This window comes from Lycorma delicatula, chromosome 7, assembly GCF_047948215.1.
Source record: "Lycorma delicatula isolate Av1 chromosome 7, ASM4794821v1, whole genome shotgun sequence".
NCBI lineage: Eukaryota > Metazoa > Arthropoda > Insecta > Hemiptera > Fulgoridae > Lycorma > Lycorma delicatula.
In genome coordinates this window covers 74,913,401-74,934,965 of record NC_134461.1, presented here as the reverse complement: position 1 = coordinate 74,934,965, position 21,565 = coordinate 74,913,401, and the positions used below count along the sequence as shown (strand labels likewise).

At 28.9% G+C, this 21,565-nt stretch overlaps 1 protein-coding gene across 1 annotated transcript in view; it reads right to left on the bottom strand.

Annotated features, from left to right (window-relative positions):
• sev (receptor protein-tyrosine kinase sevenless) overlaps positions 1–21,565 on the bottom strand; it is a 216,215-nt gene that overhangs the window by 34,509 nt on the left and 160,141 nt on the right. The window contains exons 9-19 of the mRNA XM_075371462.1: positions 18,270–18,576; positions 17,153–17,353; positions 15,888–16,210; positions 15,034–15,389; positions 12,642–12,842; positions 11,148–11,337; positions 6,110–6,271; positions 5,226–5,387; positions 3,646–3,821; positions 2,909–3,121; positions 455–637 (exon numbers count right to left, since the gene is read on the bottom strand). Of these exons, the coding sequence (XP_075227577.1) occupies positions 455–637; positions 2,909–3,121; positions 3,646–3,821; positions 5,226–5,387; positions 6,110–6,271; positions 11,148–11,337; positions 12,642–12,842; positions 15,034–15,389; positions 15,888–16,210; positions 17,153–17,353; positions 18,270–18,576 (2,474 nt within the window). The remainder of the gene's footprint in view (positions 1–454; positions 638–2,908; positions 3,122–3,645; positions 3,822–5,225; positions 5,388–6,109; positions 6,272–11,147; positions 11,338–12,641; positions 12,843–15,033; positions 15,390–15,887; positions 16,211–17,152; positions 17,354–18,269; positions 18,577–21,565) is intronic.

Sequence of the window (21,565 nt, the reverse complement as noted above, 5' to 3'; positions counted from 1 at the left end):
ATCTATGTAATGTATAATTATGTTCTGATTTGAATAAAGTATTTTATACATAAAACTTAACATTTTCAGTATATTTATTTAGTTTATTCATATTTTTTTAAATAAAAAAGTAAAAATGACTAATTAATTAATGACTGGGTTTTGGATATGACAGTAAAGTAAATCCTTATAATCTGATTATTCTGCAACCTGAAATATCTAAGGGAGTAGCATCCTGGAAATTGAAGGGTATGAAATAAATGTATAATCCCAACAGCCAGAATTATATTTGGTAACTAGTTCCTGTAGCTCACCAAAATTAAACTGCAATGGTTATAATTTTTTTGCTGCCACAGGCATGCTACACCAGATGAAGCCATTGAAAATTTGTATAAATAAGAAACAGTAATAAAATAAATTATAAATGCCTAAGCAGTAAATAAAGTACGAATTCATGCAGAGTTAAATACACTACCTTAAAAAATATAGTAGTGTTATGAGGTATATCAGGTACAATCAATTCCTGTTTATCAGCATTCAATTTGTGCAGATTACACGATTCAATTTCAGCACGTAATACCGAACAGTACACTTCATAATTTAATATAATTCCATTTGGTGATACTGGAGAATCCCAACGAAATACTGCTAATATTTCCTGAAAACCAAAATAAGAATTCTAAATAATAAAATAAGTTTACGCTACTATTATTATATTACTTACCACTGAAGGAAAACTAATATGATATATATATAACATACATGATTATTAGAACTCTTTGATAAACAATATTTTAAGTACATATTTTATTAAAGAAGGATGAGCTTAGCTGGGGTTGCTTTCTGACTTGTTGGAAGGTGGCTTTGGTGAGCGTGCTCTTAAAATCAGGAAAGAAACCGAGTAAGGTCAGCAGTTATCGACCCATCAGCCTTTTGCCAGGAACAGCTATGTGAAAACATAGATATGAACAATTTTCTAAATCGAGGCCACTACGGCTTCATGAAAGAGGTTGGCACCGAGGACTGCATCTTAAATGCTCTTGCTGAGCAAAGCGTCAACTGTAAATATGTTTTAGCAACTTTTATTGACATATAAGTGGCATTTCATTCCATGTGTTGGAGTTCTGTTCTCTATGAGTTGGAACATCGCAATCTTCGCATAGCCCTGCAGGCTGTGGTACGTGAATATTTGTCTAACCGTATGGCTCTGTTTAAGGATGCGCACCTAGTTGTGGAAAAATCAGTCACCAGGGGAGGTCTGCAGGGTTCCGTTCTTGGCTCCTTGCTGTGGTGGAACCTGGTATTCGATGGATTTCTGTGATTGACATTCCCAGAAGGGGTCATGGCCCAGGCTTTTGCCGATGACTGTCTCCTGTTAGTTTGTGGTAATTCACGACCACAGCTAGAAGATCGGCGCAAGCGGCTTTGTTAACCAACCACTTATGCTGCATTCCTTTGGGTACATAGGTTGGAAAGAAATTGAGCACTTATTCAAAATTTAAGGAGTGCTCAGTGCAGAGCCTTAATCGTATGTACTGGTGTGTTTAAAACAACCTCTTATGAGGCTACCACTGTATCGGAAAAGGCTCTCCCAAACGCTTTAGTGGTGAAAGTTGTAGTAGTGGTGGGTGGCCATGTGGAAATTACGAAGAGATAGGGAGGCCGAGGTATTTGGGATGTAGTTTTGAGCCGGGCATGTACCAAAGCGGAACGGTGATCACAATGCACCAGTTCTAATTTTGAAACAGCCCATCTCCCACCTGTGGAGGAGGCTTTACAGCCTCGCAATGGAAGCATGACAGCAAGAATGGTACACCACGACTAAGGGTCGGTCCTTGTATAGATTTATGCAGGACTTGGAGGACTTGGAACTACACCTCTAGTTCGTTTTTAAGGGCAACGGGAGCCCAAGTTCTCTCCAACCATGCGAATTTGAACCAATATTTGTTTCAGTTCCAACTGGCAGCTGATGAGCTGTGCATCTGTGGGGAGGTCCAGTCGAGCTCTTGGAGGGGGCAGAACTCAGGCAACCCTGGAACTTAAAGGAAAATTGGCCACTTATAAGTGAATGTGGCAGGAGCCGCATTGTTGGACCGTGTAGGAGTTCCTTGATGCCGTTGCTTTGTTCAACCGGCATCAGTAGTTTAAGGGATATAAGACTCCTACTGATTGCTGTAGGAAGCAACCCTCGAGAAATGCCTGGCTATCGGTCAAATATAGTTCCAAGTGCTATAATATAGTGAACAGGTACTTACTGGCATTCAGTGACCTAGGCGTGGCAGCAAATTGCTGTCCTTGACAGAATAAATTTTTATTTATTGACTAGTCATATATTTTAGTATGTAGATGAGGTGCGCCTACCCATTTTAGTAATATATGACAAGTGAGCAGGGGGACACGCAAGTGAGTGGTGTAGGACACCACGCTTATTCCACTCAGCAGTTAGGTAAGCTCTAGAAGCTAATTAGGATATTCGTTGCTAAACTGTTTTGAGGCACAGTAGCCATTTGTGGCATAGACATTTGGTGTTCTGCTTTAGGGCGTCTGAATGGGGTGGTGGTGGGAGAAATGTTAGATAAACCAAATATTAAGAAAGGAGCAGTAAGCATCATATTAGATAAACCTGAACAAAAACCAGGCATTCTAGTACTAAATAATTCTCATTACTAAGTTAGTTTAATAATTTATTATGTTATAATTACTCGTATCATAAAATGGAAGTTTTAAAAAATATACATCTAATAAATGAAGAAGGGAAAGAAACGTGAAGTAGATTAGATTGTTCTTTAACTTTTCTTAAAGTTTTAACATCTCCAATTCCCTAAAAAAGAAATATGTTAGCTACCATGCATGCATAATTTTTCATTTTATTGACAAGGTCTATAATCTATTAAATAATAATTGGTGAATTAATAGTTAAAGATGTTACCTGTTCTTCTTTTATAGGATTTCTCATATATGAAACAAACACACGAGGGTTAGTTGGAGCAGATGGTGTAGAAGGTGGTGAATACAGTTGTACTGTTACTTGAGGTGAAACTCCCCAATAGGTCAATGCCCTCAGACTTACTGTTAATAAGGTATATGGTGGAAGATCTTCTAAACCATCTGATGATCTCCAGTACACTTCTGTTGTTTCAACCTTTAAAAAACCAAATATATCAATAAAAATAATAAAACAAAAATTATCAACTTATACTAAGTATAAAAATAATTCAATCTAAAATTTATAATCATTTCATTCAGCTGAAAATAATAACAATAAGGATAACATAGATGACACCGAAGATACTTAAGTATTACAATGAAGTTTTTCAACCAAGATACTTAATGTAGAAATGAGTATTAAATATGAAGAAAAAATAATAACTAACAAGGTTTAAATCACTTTCATTAAAATACTTAATATTACTATTTTGAGTTTCGTTTTAATAAGATCCCAAAAAAAATTATACACTCACTGTAATGAGAAATTTATCTTTTTGCAGTGTATAAAATTAATTACAAAATTACAATATATGTTAAGTTAATGAAGAGCTTAAGGCACTGCTGATAACTACATATACATCCAAGCACATATTAACAAATAGGCACACATGCACGTGCGCACATACACACATACACATAAAACATTCAACTTTAATGGTAAATTAAACTATCACCCACCACAGTATCTCTTTTAGTAGGTTGTTGAATTTTAAGCTCATAAAACACTTGTCCATAATTAACATTTTTAACCGGAGCCCACTTAATAAAAAATAAATCAAAAGTTCCTTCAATTGCAAATGAATCAGCTGTAATTGATTCAGGAATTACGTTAACTGAATCCAAATCAATATTTTCTGAAAAATAAAAGAATCAGATATTAATTAAATACTGAATCAAGTTTAAAAATTAAAGTCTAATACACATGAAAAAAATCTGTGTGACATATAGTTGACCATTAGGAAATTCCTACATAAAGTTTTATTGATATCTAGGATAATGTTAGATGGATATTAAATTGACCGTTTTTGAAAAAAAATAAAAATATATTAAGCATGAATAGTCTACCGTTAAACAAAGTGTATCATGAAGTTCTCATAACTATTTATAATACTTTCATAATTATTTACTCATGAAAATAATGGAGAACGTTTATATAAACATGTCTTAAAATGCTATGTTTGCTAGTTATGGGTAATGAAAGATTTCACTTGGGTTTCAGCTACCCTGGTGAAATGAGGTCATTCTGAAATTCTTTAGGACATTCATAAAGGAGTAAAATTAGTGATTTCTTATGGTTTTTGACCTGAAAAGTTATATAAAATAGGTCCCAGAACCATATCTGTAGAAGTCTTTGGGAAATCTGGGATGAAAACCAATAAGCTGGGGTAAAAATTCCTGTTTTTTACGTTTGATTAACTTTGTTAAATGGGTAATAAACACATAAAACTTTTAAATATAACTTGTAAAGAATTTATTCTTAACAAAATGGTGTAAGATAAGTTGAATAAAGCAAAAAGTTATAAAATGTTGAATTTCATTTCGAAACAGTACATTATTACATTTGTTTGAAAAGTACTTATTAAATGTAAACAAAAACCAAATCCTTTTTTGATGAGGTGAAAAATTAAAACAAAATATACTTTTAAAAACTGCTGTTAAAAAACTGGAAATTACACAATTTTTTTAAATAAATAACTTAACAAATCAATATTTCAACAATGAATATTTTCAGGAAATTAGCACAGTATCATTTAAGTTAGAATTTCAAAAATCAAGTATTCCATTTATTATAGACTTTTTTTGTACTTAAAAAATAACTTCTTGTGTAGTTCTGCACAAGAAGACCGATTTTTTGTTAGTTTACTTTGTTTCCTTTTGAAAAAGTATCAACTCATTCTAATCAATTGTCTAACTTGCTCCACTTACATTTTTTCGACATTTAATTGAGTGTAACTCAGAAACAATCAACCAATCTTCATCAAGTTTTCAAATGCAAAATTTCAGGTATATTACTAGAGCATATCTAAATTTCAATGAAATTGATCTAGTAATTTTCAAGCCACAAAACTTTATACATAGGCCGACAAGTAAATAAATAGATATATAATGAAACCACAATTTAAGTCAATTTTCATATTCCTCATACCTCAAAATATAAAGAAAATTCATTTTCACTTCCCACTCCTACCATGTGACTGAAAATAATACCGTACTTTTCTTTGAAAATTCAGAAATAATAAGTTTAAGTTTAAACTTACTAGGGGAAGGATGTAATGCAGTATCAAGAATAGCAACAGCACTCAACTCAGAAAGACTGAGACCACTTAACACTGCTGAATATTGTCCTTCCATATTCCCAATTACAGCATTATGATCATCTCTCAACCACACCAGATGATCATCAAAATAACATAAAGGTCCTGAAAAGTAAAATAAAATTAATCAAAATTTTAAAAAATTATCACCAAATATTGATTTATCAGGAAATTATAAGATAATTACAATTTTTTTTACATTTGATGATTCTTCTTTCAAAGTCCAAATTAAAATATTATTGAATATTGAATTATTACCCTTAAATAATTAATTGTATTTTGGATAAATTATATATATTTTTATTTAGACAATTTCATAACAACCATATAAATAAATATTAAAATAATTTTTAACAATTTTAAGTAAGAAAATCTTGTAAAATAAAAAATTCAGCAAGTAAATGTAAAAAACTGCTTTATGTAGAAGGAAATCTTGTTAAAAATTTCAAAAAAATGTTCTGTTGAAAAGTTTAGTGAACTTTATGAGTTCTGATATTCTTCCATTGAATTTCTTTTATAAAATTCACACTCATCAAGTAAAGGTAGGGAGAACTCTTAAAAATAACTTGAGATATAATCCAAAATTAAATCAGAGTTGACATATTCCTTCTTAGGTGATTTACTGTTCCACTATGCTGTACAATCATTCACAAAAAGATAAATGCAAATCTGTTGACCTGCTTCAGTTTTACATAGAATGTAAAAACATCATGAAAATATTATTTAACATAGTATGTTAGACAAAACATACTAATATGCTATGACAAAACTTTAATGTTATGTTACAAGGAGTATATCAATTATAATCACAATGATTAAAAGTTTACCTTGCATATTAGGGTACTGAAGGCTGGATATTTTCTGTGGTTCTACTTCTTCACCAAGTTTCAATTCATCAGCCATAACAGCTCTATAAAGAGTAGAACCTTCATAACTACGTACAATCCAATAAACACCACGTCGATCCATATCCAATGTAAGACCCATAACTGAAAATTATAATTAATATTCATAAATTTTTACACCACAATATCAGCAAGGAAAATAGTTTATAATTAAAACTGTATTTTAAAACTATTGCATCCATCAACCATTGTCTTTCTTAACTGTGTTGTTGTTGCCAATTTTATGGTGTTAACAATGACATCTTATGGTGTTTGGTTGTGCGTTTGAACACAAACCAAATGAGGTATCAACACCAGGTGTTAGTAGATTTATGTTACACATGAATACAGAAATAATTTTTTAAAAAGAAGTATATGGAATGGAGTCTGTTAAAATACATTGAACAAAACTGGAATTAAAATTTTGTAATAACATAACCGTATGATTTTGTTAATGATTTTTTTTATAAATTTCCATAGTTAAACTGATTTATTACACAAAACATTTATCTTCTTCATCATGTAAAACTATGAATTTTTAATGATTTTAAAAATCAACTCATTTCACAAAAATAAATATAACAGCAATAAAAAAATGCCTATAAATAAGAAAAAGATGGCATAAAGTTTTTATTAAAAAAGTTCAAACTCAAGGAAAAAAGAAAAATTTATTTATTTAATCTAAAATTTGCTGTATTGATTCACATTACAAGTACACTGTGTTACATTATTATTTTTAATCTTACACCATACAAATTTAAATGTAGAGAAGGGGCAAATTGTATTAGTAGAGTCTAGTGCACAATACCACCAATTTATTCCTTTCTGATTTTTATGTTAGTTCCAAGTTTTAAAATCTTGTTTATTGTAAGCAAACCGGTTCTTTGCAGAAATCCATGTAAAATGAGAAATATTTAATTAAGAGTACAAGCAGCAGAATCACAAATATTTAAAACTCCAATATGATTTAACATAAAGCATTTGTTCTTAAAAAGAGCGATAATGTCCCCTTGTGGGCACTGGAGGGCTTCAGGGGGCGGTAGAAGGCCCACAGAAGATTGGGGGCATTCAGGCAGTTTAGGAAGGTGAAGGCTAATTTAAAAAAAAACCAAACATTATATTTTCCTGATATTTCATAGCAAAATTAAATACCTACTATACTAGTACAAAAAATTAAAGGAACACCTATAATTTATGATAAAAAATGATTTATTCAAACTACTTTAACTTTGCTGCCAAGAAGCTGAGACAATTAAAAAAAATAATAAAGCTTGAATATTCTACTTTTTGACAGTATACTTCAGATTTCAAAAATCATCAGATTATAAAAACAATCAGTGAGAAGAAAGGTTTTAAAAATTTGAAAGTTTTTCTTCGTCTTTGATCGAGCACATCGGGGAAACAAAACTTTTTTCAGTAAACTACATTAAAATCATTTAAAAGCTAGACTTTAACTTCAATTTCGTTTTCTTATGTCTATCTACGATTTTTCTGAACTGAAATATTCCACTTTAAAGAGAAAAGACCACTTTTGTCTTTAATGCCGCATATCTCCCAATGTAAGCAACACATTGATAAAAATAAATATGGAAATAAAGTGTTTTGATCTAGCTGATTTAGCTTTAATGACAAATTGTGAGGTCTTTAATGTAGAGTTGCAGTTTTTGGCTTTTGTTTATTTTGTGCTGAGGTATTGAAATCTTTAAAGATTGATACTGCAACATGTATCACCCAAAATCATGTTACAAAATCAATAGGCTTAACCCAAAATCATGTTACAAGTCTCAATCATTAAAGATTTCAATATCTCAACACAAAATGAACCAAATCCAAAAACTGCAATGCTACACTAAAGAGCTCATTTGAAATTAAAGCTAGATCAAAACCCTTTAATTTCTATATTTATTTGTACCAATACATTGCTTAGATCGGAAGATATGCAGCATTAAAGACAAAAATGACCTTTTCTCTTTAAAATGAAATATTTTGGTTCAGAAAAATCATAGAGAAATACAAAAAAACAAAACAGCAATTGCAATTATTATTTTTAACAAATGGCAAGTTTAAAAATTTTGGGAGGTACTAGAAAATTTTTGATTCTCAATGTGGGCAGTGGGCAAAAATGTTTAAGAATCAATGAGAAAGATTTCTTCTACCAAGATGTTCTGGTATAAGAGTAAGGTTTTCTAGTATTGTAAATTAGTAAGAATAAGAACTGAACTATATATTCACCATAATACTAAGAGAAATTTGATTAAACTTATTTCTTCTAATTTCTATAAAAATCTTAAGTAAATAGATAACAGAAGTATCTTAACCCTAGAAGCAGTAGTAAAAAAAATTCCTGTACTGCCAGACTTATTTATTAAATTTTTCAGAAGTTAGCTCCATTGGGTTATTTGGGATATAAACATAAGTAAGTAAAATATATGATTTTAAAAGCTAATTTACTTGAATTAATATTTGCTAATAACAAATTTGCAAATGTAATATCATAGCTATGAGGATTCAGAAACTTAAAACATAAGAACTAAATATACACAAAAACAAAAATGTATTTTTAAAAACAATCGGAATTAGTTATTACAAGAAAATCTAAAAAAATTAGGTATAAATTTTTATATCATAACTTTACGGTTATTTAATAAAAAATCTTAGAATATTAGAGTTTATAAAATATATATATATATTGTAACACATAGATGGAAAAGAGTTCTGCAAGGGTATGTTAGTAGAACCTAGAATCCTTGCATTAAAATCTAAGTTTCTTTTATTTTCACGAGGCATTAATTTGTTCCAAGTGTTAGTCCATACAATATAATTACTATTACAATGATGAAAATTCTTACTGTTATCTGGAAAATAACCTAAAATTTGTTCAAACATAATATGCCATTGTCAACAGAATTCTGAATTATTGCTTTAATTGTCATACTTCATATAATATAAATACAATCTTACTTGTGCATTCTCTTTTTAACAATTTATTGCACATTTTTAAAAATAAAAAAAGCACAATTGATATGTTAAGAAAACCTCAAACACAAAACAACTTCAAAAGTGAAATTGATGTCGGTTTTTTGCCATCAACATTTTCAAAAACATCATAACATGCACAAAAGCACAGATGTGTTCATAAAAGTGTGTTCAGTCGAAACTAAAAATAACAATGAACATACCACATCTATCTGTGCTTCAGAACTTCAAGACAGTTCAAAGTTTCTAGGGATACTTATGATTGCAAAAGTCAAAAAGCTGGAGTACTGTGGACATATGGCGACACTTCAATTGAAGTATTTGCTTCCATAACTCGTACTATAAAGTAAATCCAGGTTGAAGGAGAGTTTCAAGGTTGAAGAATTTATGATAGTAGTTTACCAGGTCAACCACTTCTTTATTCTGGTCAGCTGTAGAAAGAGTTGTAATTGCGTAGATGACTGCCAATTCTCAATTACAGACATGGTGTATGTGAAGAAGAAAAAATTGTTGGTATTTGACAGCACCATTTTGAACCACATTGCATCTTGGAAAACAAGATTACACTCAAAAATGATTGTTAGACAGTCATTACCAATAGACTCTGTGGAAAAAGTATACACAGGAAAATAAGTAAACAAATTCAATAGATGAAAAATGAAGAAACAATAACTAGTATTAATTGACAAATACTTGTAGTCATGAAAAACTGTTAAACAAGTAGTTTTAATAACGCTTTTAGAATAAAATATACAAACTACTGTTGTCCCAACAAAAAGTGTAAATGTAAAGTATACAGTACCTAGCATAACACCACCAAATACATAATTTTCACCAAGAAGAACATCTATGAAACTTTTCTGTTGACATGGAGCAAGTTGAATGCACACTGTTGAGGAATCAAGCAAATCAACATAATAGCAGAGGAAGCATGTCAGACAATACACACTCACTCTTTCAGCTAACTTTGAGTAGGTAATATGAATAAAATTCTCTCTTTTAAACAACTAATTTTCTATCGAAAACAATTTATTCAAGAAATGTTTTGCACCGCATTGCATTGTCATCCTCAATGAATGTACATCCAGATTTTGATTCACTAGCTTGTTGGGAAATAGATTAAAAATTGATCCCAAAGTTTTCATCATCCTGCCGCCAACAGAATGACAGACTCAAACAGTGAATTAAAATTAAAATAAATAAGAACTTTATGAATCTTTTGAACAAATCAAAAGAAGCAATATAAATTACATGAAGTTCCCATTTGTTAAAGAATTTTTTAAATGAGCCTTTTTACAAATGTTTGAAACAAATTTTCTATTGAAAACAATTTATATGTGAAAGACATTTGTACCACATCACATTACAATCCACAGTGAATATGTACCAATTTTGAGCTTGCTAGCTTATAGGGAAGTAGGTTAAAAACCAATGACAATGATTTGACTATCCCACCACTGACAGAACAACAAATGAAAGAGCTAACTCACGTGAAGAGTGAGTTAAATAAAAGCACCTTAAAAACACTTAAACCAGTGAAACCTCTAACTCACTGCTTACTGTGACCTCATGTATGCATCTTAAGTTGAGCTGACAAATGTTTATCCAAAGATTATATTTTTATAAGGAAAAAAATTCCTTAGGAATAGTTCCTTCAAACAATTTTGTAACAAACAAAATTTTAAATAATCAAAATATACTAGGTTTTTGATTTTTACATAATCATGTGATTGGGGACCTCAGAAGATAATTCTCTTTTAGTTAAATTCAGCCTTGACTGGCCGCAGAAAAGTCTTAAAGTATATTTTTTTCTTAAAATCTTAAAGTAAAAATGCTTCTTTGTAGCTATTTAAGCAAGGAAATGAGGTAAATAAAAATCCCTTTTATTTTATAAACAACCTTTTTACAAAATATGTTTCCTTTTTGTTCTTTTTTTATTGTAGTGATGTACTTCCCTTTGTAAAAATACATTATATTACATTAAAAATAAGTAAACTGAACAAACCTTGTTTTCCTGAAAATAACTCAGCAGGATAATATGTTTTCCTTTGTTTACCATTTAATCTAGCACATTCAACTGCATGACCAGTTGACCAATAAATAAAACCCTCAATAGCATCCACATTTAACTCTTTAGCAACAGTCAGTATAGGTAATGGCTCGTGCTGGCTACCATTCATATTACCTCTTACTATCTACAAGATTAAAAAAAAAAATTAATTTAATTTAGACAAAATGAATATTGAAGAAATAAAAAACAGAATAAATAAAATGTAACATTTAAAATAATAATGAAAAGTTGCAAATTTACATAAAAGCAGATTGTAAAAGACTGGAATTTAGCAATCAAAATATCTCTCTATTTACTTCTGATTTTCTTAATCATAAATGTGATCTAAATTTGATCAAGTATTTTTATGTTTATTTAAGTTTTAACTTCTTATCAAACAGATTTTGATGATTCTTTTGGATAGGAAATTCCTCTGTTGGTCCTAATGTTTTTCTTCAAGATAACTTTCATAAAAGATTTTTAAAACAAATATTGACTACATAGAACATCAGAAAATACTTTTTATTTGTTAGCCATTATCAATGACCAGTATTAGATTGCTGCAGTAGATTGTAAAGACATCAATTATATTCAAAGTATAATTTGAAAATTCAAGAAAAAATGTGAGAATATTTGTATTTATACATTCTAATTAAAATAACAATTTGGAGATTGATCAGAAAACATTTGTTTGACTTTATGTTTTATTTGAATATACAAGTATAAAATCAAAAGTGAAAATAAATGTACAACAAATATAACATTCTAAATACATTATTTTCAGAAGATTTTAAAAGTAAATTTATGGAAAAAATGAAGCTTAAATAAGATTAGCCTGCCAAGTGAAAAGAACTGTACAGAGAGGAATATCAAAGATGAAAGGAAATAGTAAAGTATATACTCTGACTTGATACAATTCAATTAATAAAAAGAGTGATAAAATCACTTAATTCAAAAAATAACAGCTTAACCAACTAAACATAGTAACAGAAAACCTAAAAAAAAAAAAAACTATCAAGGTGCTATCTTTTGAATTTAACTAGCACATCAATATGTTGATGAATTACTTGAATTTTCGAAAGATAATCAGTTAATTATCTTGGACACTTCCAGATTATCACATCTCTTACTCAGTCACTGGTTATTAAAGTTAAGTTTCTTGATATAACAAATTACATAAAGCTTAATTTTTTTTGTTGATCAGAATATAATGAAATAAGTGATCAGATCTCACAGCTGATTTTTACAATCATAAACAATAATCAGAGGCTATCTGGACAATGATAATCATAATAGCATTCTACAAATACTTAAAAATACACACAATTTATAAATACAGTACATTAATCAATTTATTTACAAAAATCTGGTTACGCTAACCTTCTAAACCAAAAATATATATGTAAATATACTAATATCATAATGTAAATACAGTGCACAGGTTCTTACCAACTGTTGTTTTGGTTTAGACCAGTATAATTTCTTTCCAACCCAGTCAACAGCAATGCTACCAACAGATTCCATATCTTTCAATCTCCCATGATTATGGCTGGTCAAATTATACCAATAAACATTACTTGTGTTAGCAACTAGATATAACTGATCACGATACCAAGCTATATCAGTTATATGATGAATACCTTTCTCATCCTATAAAGAAAAATAAGTTATTTATATTATTGTTCATATTTGTCCACTTTTATTAACAATAATAACAAAACTAAAAATGCCATGACTCTAAACTAATTCAGAATTATTGTTAACCCAATCCATTTTATGATTTTAAATTTTTTTATATAACCTCCTTATAATTTGATAAATATAGAATGTTCTAAGACATTCTATTTTCCATTCTGATACTTTTTTTATAACAGTCAGTTTCTACTTGATTTCTCTATTCTCTTTCTATAGTTCTTTCCACTAAATTCAACCAATTAAATATACATTTATACCTCATTATTTTTCTTATCAACCAATATTGGTCCATTTTTGTTATTATTAATACTTGTCTGTATAGATGTATTAAATAAATATAAATATATTTGTAACACATGCAAATTTAAATGGTAGTAATAGTTAATTTAGTTTACACACAGTCTGCATTAAATTTGAGCTTCTAACTCTATTCAGTTTAACACAGCAAACGGCAATTAATGCTTAAATAAAATTAAATACATGTTTTACATTATGAAAAAATTTTATCTGAAAAAATTTCAATAATAGATATTAACAAAAATTTGATAAATTAATGTAACTATTGATGATATAAGATTTTAAAAAATGATTGTACATTATTAAAACCTTTATACATAATAATACATCTTATTTACTAATTATAAAACTATTAATTTAACCTCCATCAACAAAAATGAAAGTATAAAATCCTGGTCTTCCAACTTTTATATTATCTGAAGAGATAAACTGTAAATCTATTTTATATGGTAAACTTAAATACAACTGATCATAAAATAGAACTGGTAATGAAATATGCAAGTTTTACATACTGGTTCTAAGTTACAATATTGTGTTTTATTATTCTTTTTTTTTATTGCAATACTAATCAAAGCATTTTTCCTACACTTTCAAAGTTTCAATCATTTATTAACTCAAAACAGTCTTTATAGAAATACTTCTTGAATATTGGTTGTGCATGCTATGTATTATTATAAATTACTTAATAATAATTGTAAAATGTCAGTTTGAGGTAGCATAATAACATATATCAATTTACCAAATTATTTGAAGGAAAACATATATTTCATTTTAAATATATTCTGATGTCATTCTCAAGTTGAATTATTTCATTGCACTTACTAAATCTCTGATGTATAATGTACAGATAGAGAAAAGCTCACTATTATGCTGTAATAATTGCAAAATTTTAGTATTTAAGATAAAATCTACAACTATATTATAGTAAATCACATATCTAAAATTCATAAAAACAAATTTAGGTAAATAACTTTCGTATATTCTGATTACAAGCAGTCATTTCACTTTTTTTATACTTTAAAAGTGAAGGAACTACTTTAATGAGTTTTCATACTTAGCTCTGCATGTAATTGTATCTTATCTTTTAAGCTAATAACAACATTAGCTTCACATAAAAATTCCTGACAATTCACCATTGATAAAAATGATTTAATAATAATTTATTATTTTAAATGCCAAAATATAAAGCATTATGAAAATTGTTAGATACAAAGCTTTGTGAGATTATTTGAGTGTTTAAGTAAGTTGATAAAGGTAAATTAATTTACCTTGCATGCGATGAAAAATTACACGCCTCAAGAAAAAGAAAACATGACCATAAAATAAAATGCTTTTTTTTTTGTTTTTCTCATATAAAATGTGTATAAATATCAATATTTTTCATCATAAATATTTTTAACACCATTTGATTGTATACTAGAACTACAGCTTTTTTTATTTTATTCGTTTTGTTATGGCTAAAAATAAATGAGCATTAGCAAAATAATAAACTTTTTAAATGATGAACAAAACAAAATTTAATACAACGTTTTAGTTGTTCTGGCAATCTACTTTCAATAAAAGTTCATAGTGTTAAATAATTTTTGGATCAATAACCACAGATAAAAACACAGTAAAACTTCTACATATTTAAGTAATTATTTAACATGACGAAGTATAAAAATAGAAAAAAAAAGTTTTCAAGTATTATTAATCCAACAATTTCAAATGAACTCAAAATGATGTAAAAAAAGCTCTGATTTATTCTGAATCTGTTTATACACATTTTCAATCCAGATATGTATTTTTTAAACTAAAAATTCTTTAATAATATTTAGTACAAAAACTAGAAATTCAAAAGAAAATTTACCTTAAGATTTTCTCTGTGAAGTAATGTTTGAACATTATCACCGATGACATCAGACAAAAGAAGTCCTTCTGCTGCAGCCCATAATATACTAGGCTCTTTACCAGGATCACTTTGTTTTAATGTTTTACCTCTAAATTCCGTACTCCATGGTCCTACACCAGCACTAGTGTAAGCAGCAGTCCGTACAACATATTCGGTCTGTGACTGTAGTGAATGTACTGTATGCCATGTAGAATTAATATCTCTACATTCTTCTTCATCGGGACCAATTTTTTCATTAACATCACTTCCATCTATTGCAGAATTCACTTTTTGAACACTTAATATATATGACCAATTCTGCCATGCTCCTTTTCCTAAACGTAAAAAAAAATTAGCAAAGAATTCCACCAATTAATAAAAAAATAACAATTGTGTTCAATTCTATCATTAACAATAATAATAATAATAATAATGATGCAGTCTATTTAAGTCAATGAAATTAACAAACATCCAGAATTCTGCACACACAGAATACACTCAAGCATATAAAAACATAAAAGTAGTAATGTGAATATTTAATCTTTTCTTAAGGTTTGACCACACCAATGTCACACAACTAGCAGATGTAGAAAGTTCAATTAGCACTAGGAGGTGTATTAATTTGAATATTATGGAGGAATGGACAGTCCTTTTATTTTCTGAATAGCATGCACTATCAAATAATTATTGATGTTAACCTGAATAAAAGGTTACACAAAATAATTAATATCTTCTTAACAACCATTAATATTCTACCATGATAATTAATTAGCCAAAATCTCATAGCTAGAAAGATTCATAAAAATTAATAAAGAATTACTTAGTAAAATTACCTTGTCCACCAAGAAGATGCGGTATTTGCCAAGAAGTCTTAGCAATATCAGATCCAAATACAGCTTGTAATCCAGTTGGTGGATTTACAGGTAAAGGTATCGGTTGAGATGATGGTATGTTAACACTGATAGTTACAAAATTTGGTTCTATAATATCTGGATAAACGATATTATGAAAATAACTATTCTGACCAGAATGATATTCTTCTGTAAATAGTTTTTCACCATTTGTCCAATAAAAAAGTCCATTAGCCATTGCTAATGATACAACATTCTGGAATTGTGGTTGTTGAGTATTATTCCTTATATCAGTCACTTCATGCCTGAAACAATTAAAAGATATCTGAAAAGAAATGTGTGTAGATCAATATCTTATTCATTACACTGGTTTTAAAAAAAAAGTATTTCAACATTTCAGTATTTTTTCTCAAATCAGTGTAAGGAACTATTTAAAAAAATAGTAATTCATAAATTTTATGAACAAATGTCACTAAATAACTAATTAAAAAATATACTGAGGTAATAAGGCACAAATTTGATTTAGCATCTCTTCAAAACAATGTATACAACCTTATAACCATCTCTCACATCTAAATTCCATCTGATTTTATTTGTGATGTCTTCCTGATGAAGATTATTCTTCTTCCCTATAAAGCAATAAAGAGACTTTCTAATGAATTTTAGAGTGACAACTCTTCTTTCTTCTATTGAATATAAAATTTAAAACCTACAAGCGGAGTTTCTCATCACTAACTTCACATAGCCATACCAATGCAACTGTTTCTACTTAAACATAACACTAAGTGTTCTGTCACTTCCATCCTTTGCATAACTTTCTCATTTCCTATTCGTTAAAAGTAACCATAAAACACCTTCTTATATTTACTACACTATTTATTTTCCATGTGCTTGACATCACCTGTAATTCAGAAACTGAATTTAATTACATCTCTTTTGGTATGCTTCCTTAAATCTTCGTTTCATAGATCAGTATGTAGTGAACAAACAAATTAACGCTCATTTATTCAAATACATCATCTACAACTATTCATTTTTCTATATAGATATACATTTTTAGAGAAAAGATAGATTTTTTAGTAAAAGAATTTATGAATTGTAAGTTCCATCTTTAATGAACTTTCACAGTAATTTAAAGCAATTTAAAAATATTTAATAGTCTTTATAATAAAACTTTATAACAAATAACAATTTACTAAGCTAAATAAGATGCTTGTATAATAAACAATTATCATTTTACAACTTACCCATCCAGTGACACGGCAAGAACAGTATTTTTGTTATGTTGTGGGACTAGAATGCGGAAACTGGTATGATCAACTGAAAATGCTCCCAAATCAGGATCTTGTAAGATAAGATCTGGTGACGTTTCATGCCTAATTCCATTACTAACTTCAGCCAGATCAAGACGATATAAACCACCACCTCTAACTACCCAAAATAAATAACTGAAACAAAAGAGTTTTATAATCAATTTAATTTTTGTATTTATTATAAAATTTCAGTTAGAGAGTCTTCTTCCATATAGTCTTATTATCATTCTTATAGTTGTAACAATTTATTTGAAGATACTACTAAAAACTTTTTACAAAACTAATATATACCATAATAGTGGTTTTAAAAAAATATATTCAGTGAAAAAACAAATTTTCTATTATTACTGGGAGTAAAATAACAATTATTATTTAAATAAATAAATAATTGAAAATGATCATCTGAAATTTTAAATGTTTTAGTTATTAAGTACTAAAAATAAGGTATTAAGTATTTAAAATTAAATACTTTAATTTTATTAAAATATTAAAAAGAATGTTCATGAACTTAAAATAATCACCCAACCTATGAGAGAGTGATTATCATCACTGCCAATCAGTTGTTATTATAGATTTTGGATAATGCTAGAGGACCATATATGATTCAAATCATTTCAGGGTGTTGTTGCTACTATACCAGTAGCCAGTAACTAATAATTATATTAATGGTAAAGAAGAGAGAATGGAAAAGAATTCTCTAGGGCTTTTGACAACAATCTTTATAATCAATATAAATGTTATACACATTAAAGGGAAACAAAAAATGTAGAAGCTTAAATATGAATAAATTTTTTCCAACTTTTTTTGTTGTTTTGAAAGCCTCCATCCTGAAATTTTTTGTAGGGACTGTGTACAAACAAAATCCAAAAACCTACAGAGAATATAATTTTTTTATCTCGTAAAGGAAATATTTTTCACCTAATTATTATATAATTCAATTAAATATACTTTATATTAAATTAGATAAACTTATTTAAATATAGAAATATAGAGCCAACTGACATTAAAAATTCATAATGTTAATTTTTTCATAAAAAAAATAAAAGCATACCCATTATAAGGATCAACTTCCATATGATGAGGTTTTGTTAAAAGACCAGCAACAGCGACTGTAGTACTATATCCATCAAGGTTACATCTAACAACTTGCCATAAAGTTGTACCAGAATGTAAAACCTGAACCAATATATATAATTGATTATTTAACCAATCAACACTTAGATCATGTGGTATCCAGTTAGATGAAGGAGGACCCAAAAGTGAACTAGGAGGTGTATATTCTTTCGATGATGTGACCCATACCATACCAGATGAATCAGAAACAAATAATAAGTCACGACGAACATGTACAGCTACACCTGATGAAAAAAAAAACAAGTGTTCGTAAAGAATTTTCAACAAACATTAAGAAAATTCTTTATAAAATAAAAGCTTATTTTTCATAAAAGAAACACTTACTACATCAAAAATTGACATAACATGAATGTGGGGCAAATCACGCAGCATATGTCACGCTGGTATAAAACTGGGTACATAAAATAATACTTTAATTTTCATTGTTTCTCACTCTCTCTATTCATTTTTAATAATGTAATAATTTTTTTTTCTACACACACACACACACACACACACAGAAAAAGAAAGAAAGAAAGAAAGAAAGAAAGAAAGAAGAGAGAGAGAGAGAGAGAGAGAGAGAGAGAGAGAGAGAGAGAGAGAGAGAGAGAGAGAGGGGGGTTAAAGAATGGTGGGGTTTTTGTAATTCAGATCAAGGGAGTAGAAAACGACCAGGTTGGTCTAATGGTGAACACGTCTTCCCAAATGAACTGATTTGGAAGCCGAGAGTTCCAGCATTCAAGTCCTAGTAAAGACAGTTACTTTTATATGGATTTGAATACTAGATCATGGATACCAGTGTTCTTTGGTGGTTGGGTTTCAATTATCCACACATCTCAGGAATGGTCGAACTGAGACTGTACAAGACTCAACTTCATTTACACTCATACATAACATCCTCATTCATCCTCTGAAGTAATCCTGACAGTAGTTCCAGAGGCTAAACAGAAAAAAGATCAAGGAAGTAAGGAAATTTTGAGAAGTTATGTTGGCAGCTCTGATAGCCTCCAACCCAAAAGTTTGTGTAACAGCAATTCAAACCATCATACCAATTTTTGTATTGTTGCTGAGGTGTGTTTAGTTGTTACTATGTTCACTGTTGAAGAGAAAGCAGTGTGTTTTATGGCAGACTGAAGTATTCCAAAATTTTAGTTCAATGTGCATTTCAGTGTGAATATGGAAAACAGCCACCACATGAAAACAATATACGATGTTGGTTCAAACAGCTCGAAGAAACTGGATCTGTTCTCAAGGAAAAATCAACTGGCATACCATGAGTATCGGACAAAACTGTTGAATGAATTAAACAATCTGCAATCAGAAGTCCTAACAAATCTATCTCTCAAAGCCTCAAGTTAATATTTAAAAAATAACAATTCACAAAGTTTTACACAAAAGATTGAAACTACATGCATATAAAATCCAGCTACTGCAGGAATTAAAACCTGATGATGGAGAAAAAAATAATTCAATTTCACAGTTGAAATTTTCCACAAAATTAGTGAAAACAAATCATTTACAGACGATATTATTATGATTATGATTTGCAGAAAAATCATGTAATCAACCTGTTTTCTTCATTGAAAAGACTATTCATGGAAATGTTTACTTCAACATGTTAAACAATTACTGCTTTCCTCAACTGGATGAACTCGAAAACATACAGCAATTTCAATTCCAACTAGATGGCACTCCCCCCCACCCCGCACTATAATGCATTAATTATATAATGCAGAAAATTTGGACATAGATTGATAGGCCGACAAGGACCCATACCATAGCCTCCAAGGAGTCCAGACCTGACACCTTGCAATTTATTCTTGTAGGGGTATATAAAATATATTGTTTTCTCACAAACAATATAAGACCTATGTCACTTAAAGGAAAGAATTAATGAAGCAATTGTGACCATAACAGAAGAAATGTTAATTTGGATATGGGCAGAAACTAAGTATTACTTGGACATATGTGAAGTGACTAATGGTGCACATATTGAAATTTATTAGTTTTGTAAAAACATTAGTGTTTTTGTTTGCGATAACGAATCGGTTAAACAAACATCAACTGGAGGTATTTTTGTTTTCATTTAATCCATGTTCAAAAGTCCACCATTCTTTTATAAAGACTCTGTAAATGTGAACAGTAAAATATCTGAAGTTGGAAACCCAAAAATTTCCTGTATATTAAAATAATATTAAATTTGATAAATTTAAGATTGATAAATTGGACAACTCCTTAACTAACTTATATTCTAATACATTTTATAAATGATGATTGTGAATGATCTGCCATGCAGCAGATCTTGGTACATAGTCAACTTCCAAGGCCAATCAGTCTTTTTGTATGCTTTCAGTTTGACATCATTATTCTGTTAAAAACTTCTACTTTCTCATTTTCTCCTCTCATTCCTTCTGTAATACCTTTAAGAGCTTCCATTAATGTACATTCTCTTTTACATTACTGTCCTAACCAGTTTCTTTTTCGGTTCTTTATTATTTTTCTATGTTATCAAACTGTGTTTAACATGATTTTACTCCTCACTTTATCTGCCCACTTCATCTTATACAAAATAATATAAATAAAAACCTATTCATCATACACAAACATAAAAATTATGTTTATAAATGTAACGATAGCATGAAAATAACCTAAACCTAATAAAGCATTATATTAATCAGATTAAAAATTAGTTATGTGAAATAGAAAATAAACAACACTGTTTGGAGTTCTTACTAAGGTGAATTTCAATTAAATTTAAAAATAATGAATAAGTTGAAAAAAAGAAAGAACTCCTTTATCAATAAAGTAACATACATAAAAGTTATTAAACACATTAAATCATACCTTGTACAAAGTTCAAATTTTTGTTATTCAGTCATAATTATTTATAATCTTTTTTATAGTTAAAAAGATAAATTGTTAAACATTAAAATGAATAGAATTCAGTCAAAGTAATACAAATAGCTAAATAATGTGCGCGCACGCATATATATATTTGTGTGTGTGTGTTGAATTTATTGGTTTATAAAAGTATAGAATTATTACATAAGCATATCTAAATTGTTTAATTAATACTAACATTAATATTAAAAATTTGTAGATTTTTAAATGAAAAGATCTGTGTAAAGTAAACTTTGTTTTTTAAGTGATAAGGCTTGTGTTGTAATATAATGTAATTTGTAAGTTGATAATTGTAAATTATAATTTTCATTAATTTTATGCATATAGATTCTT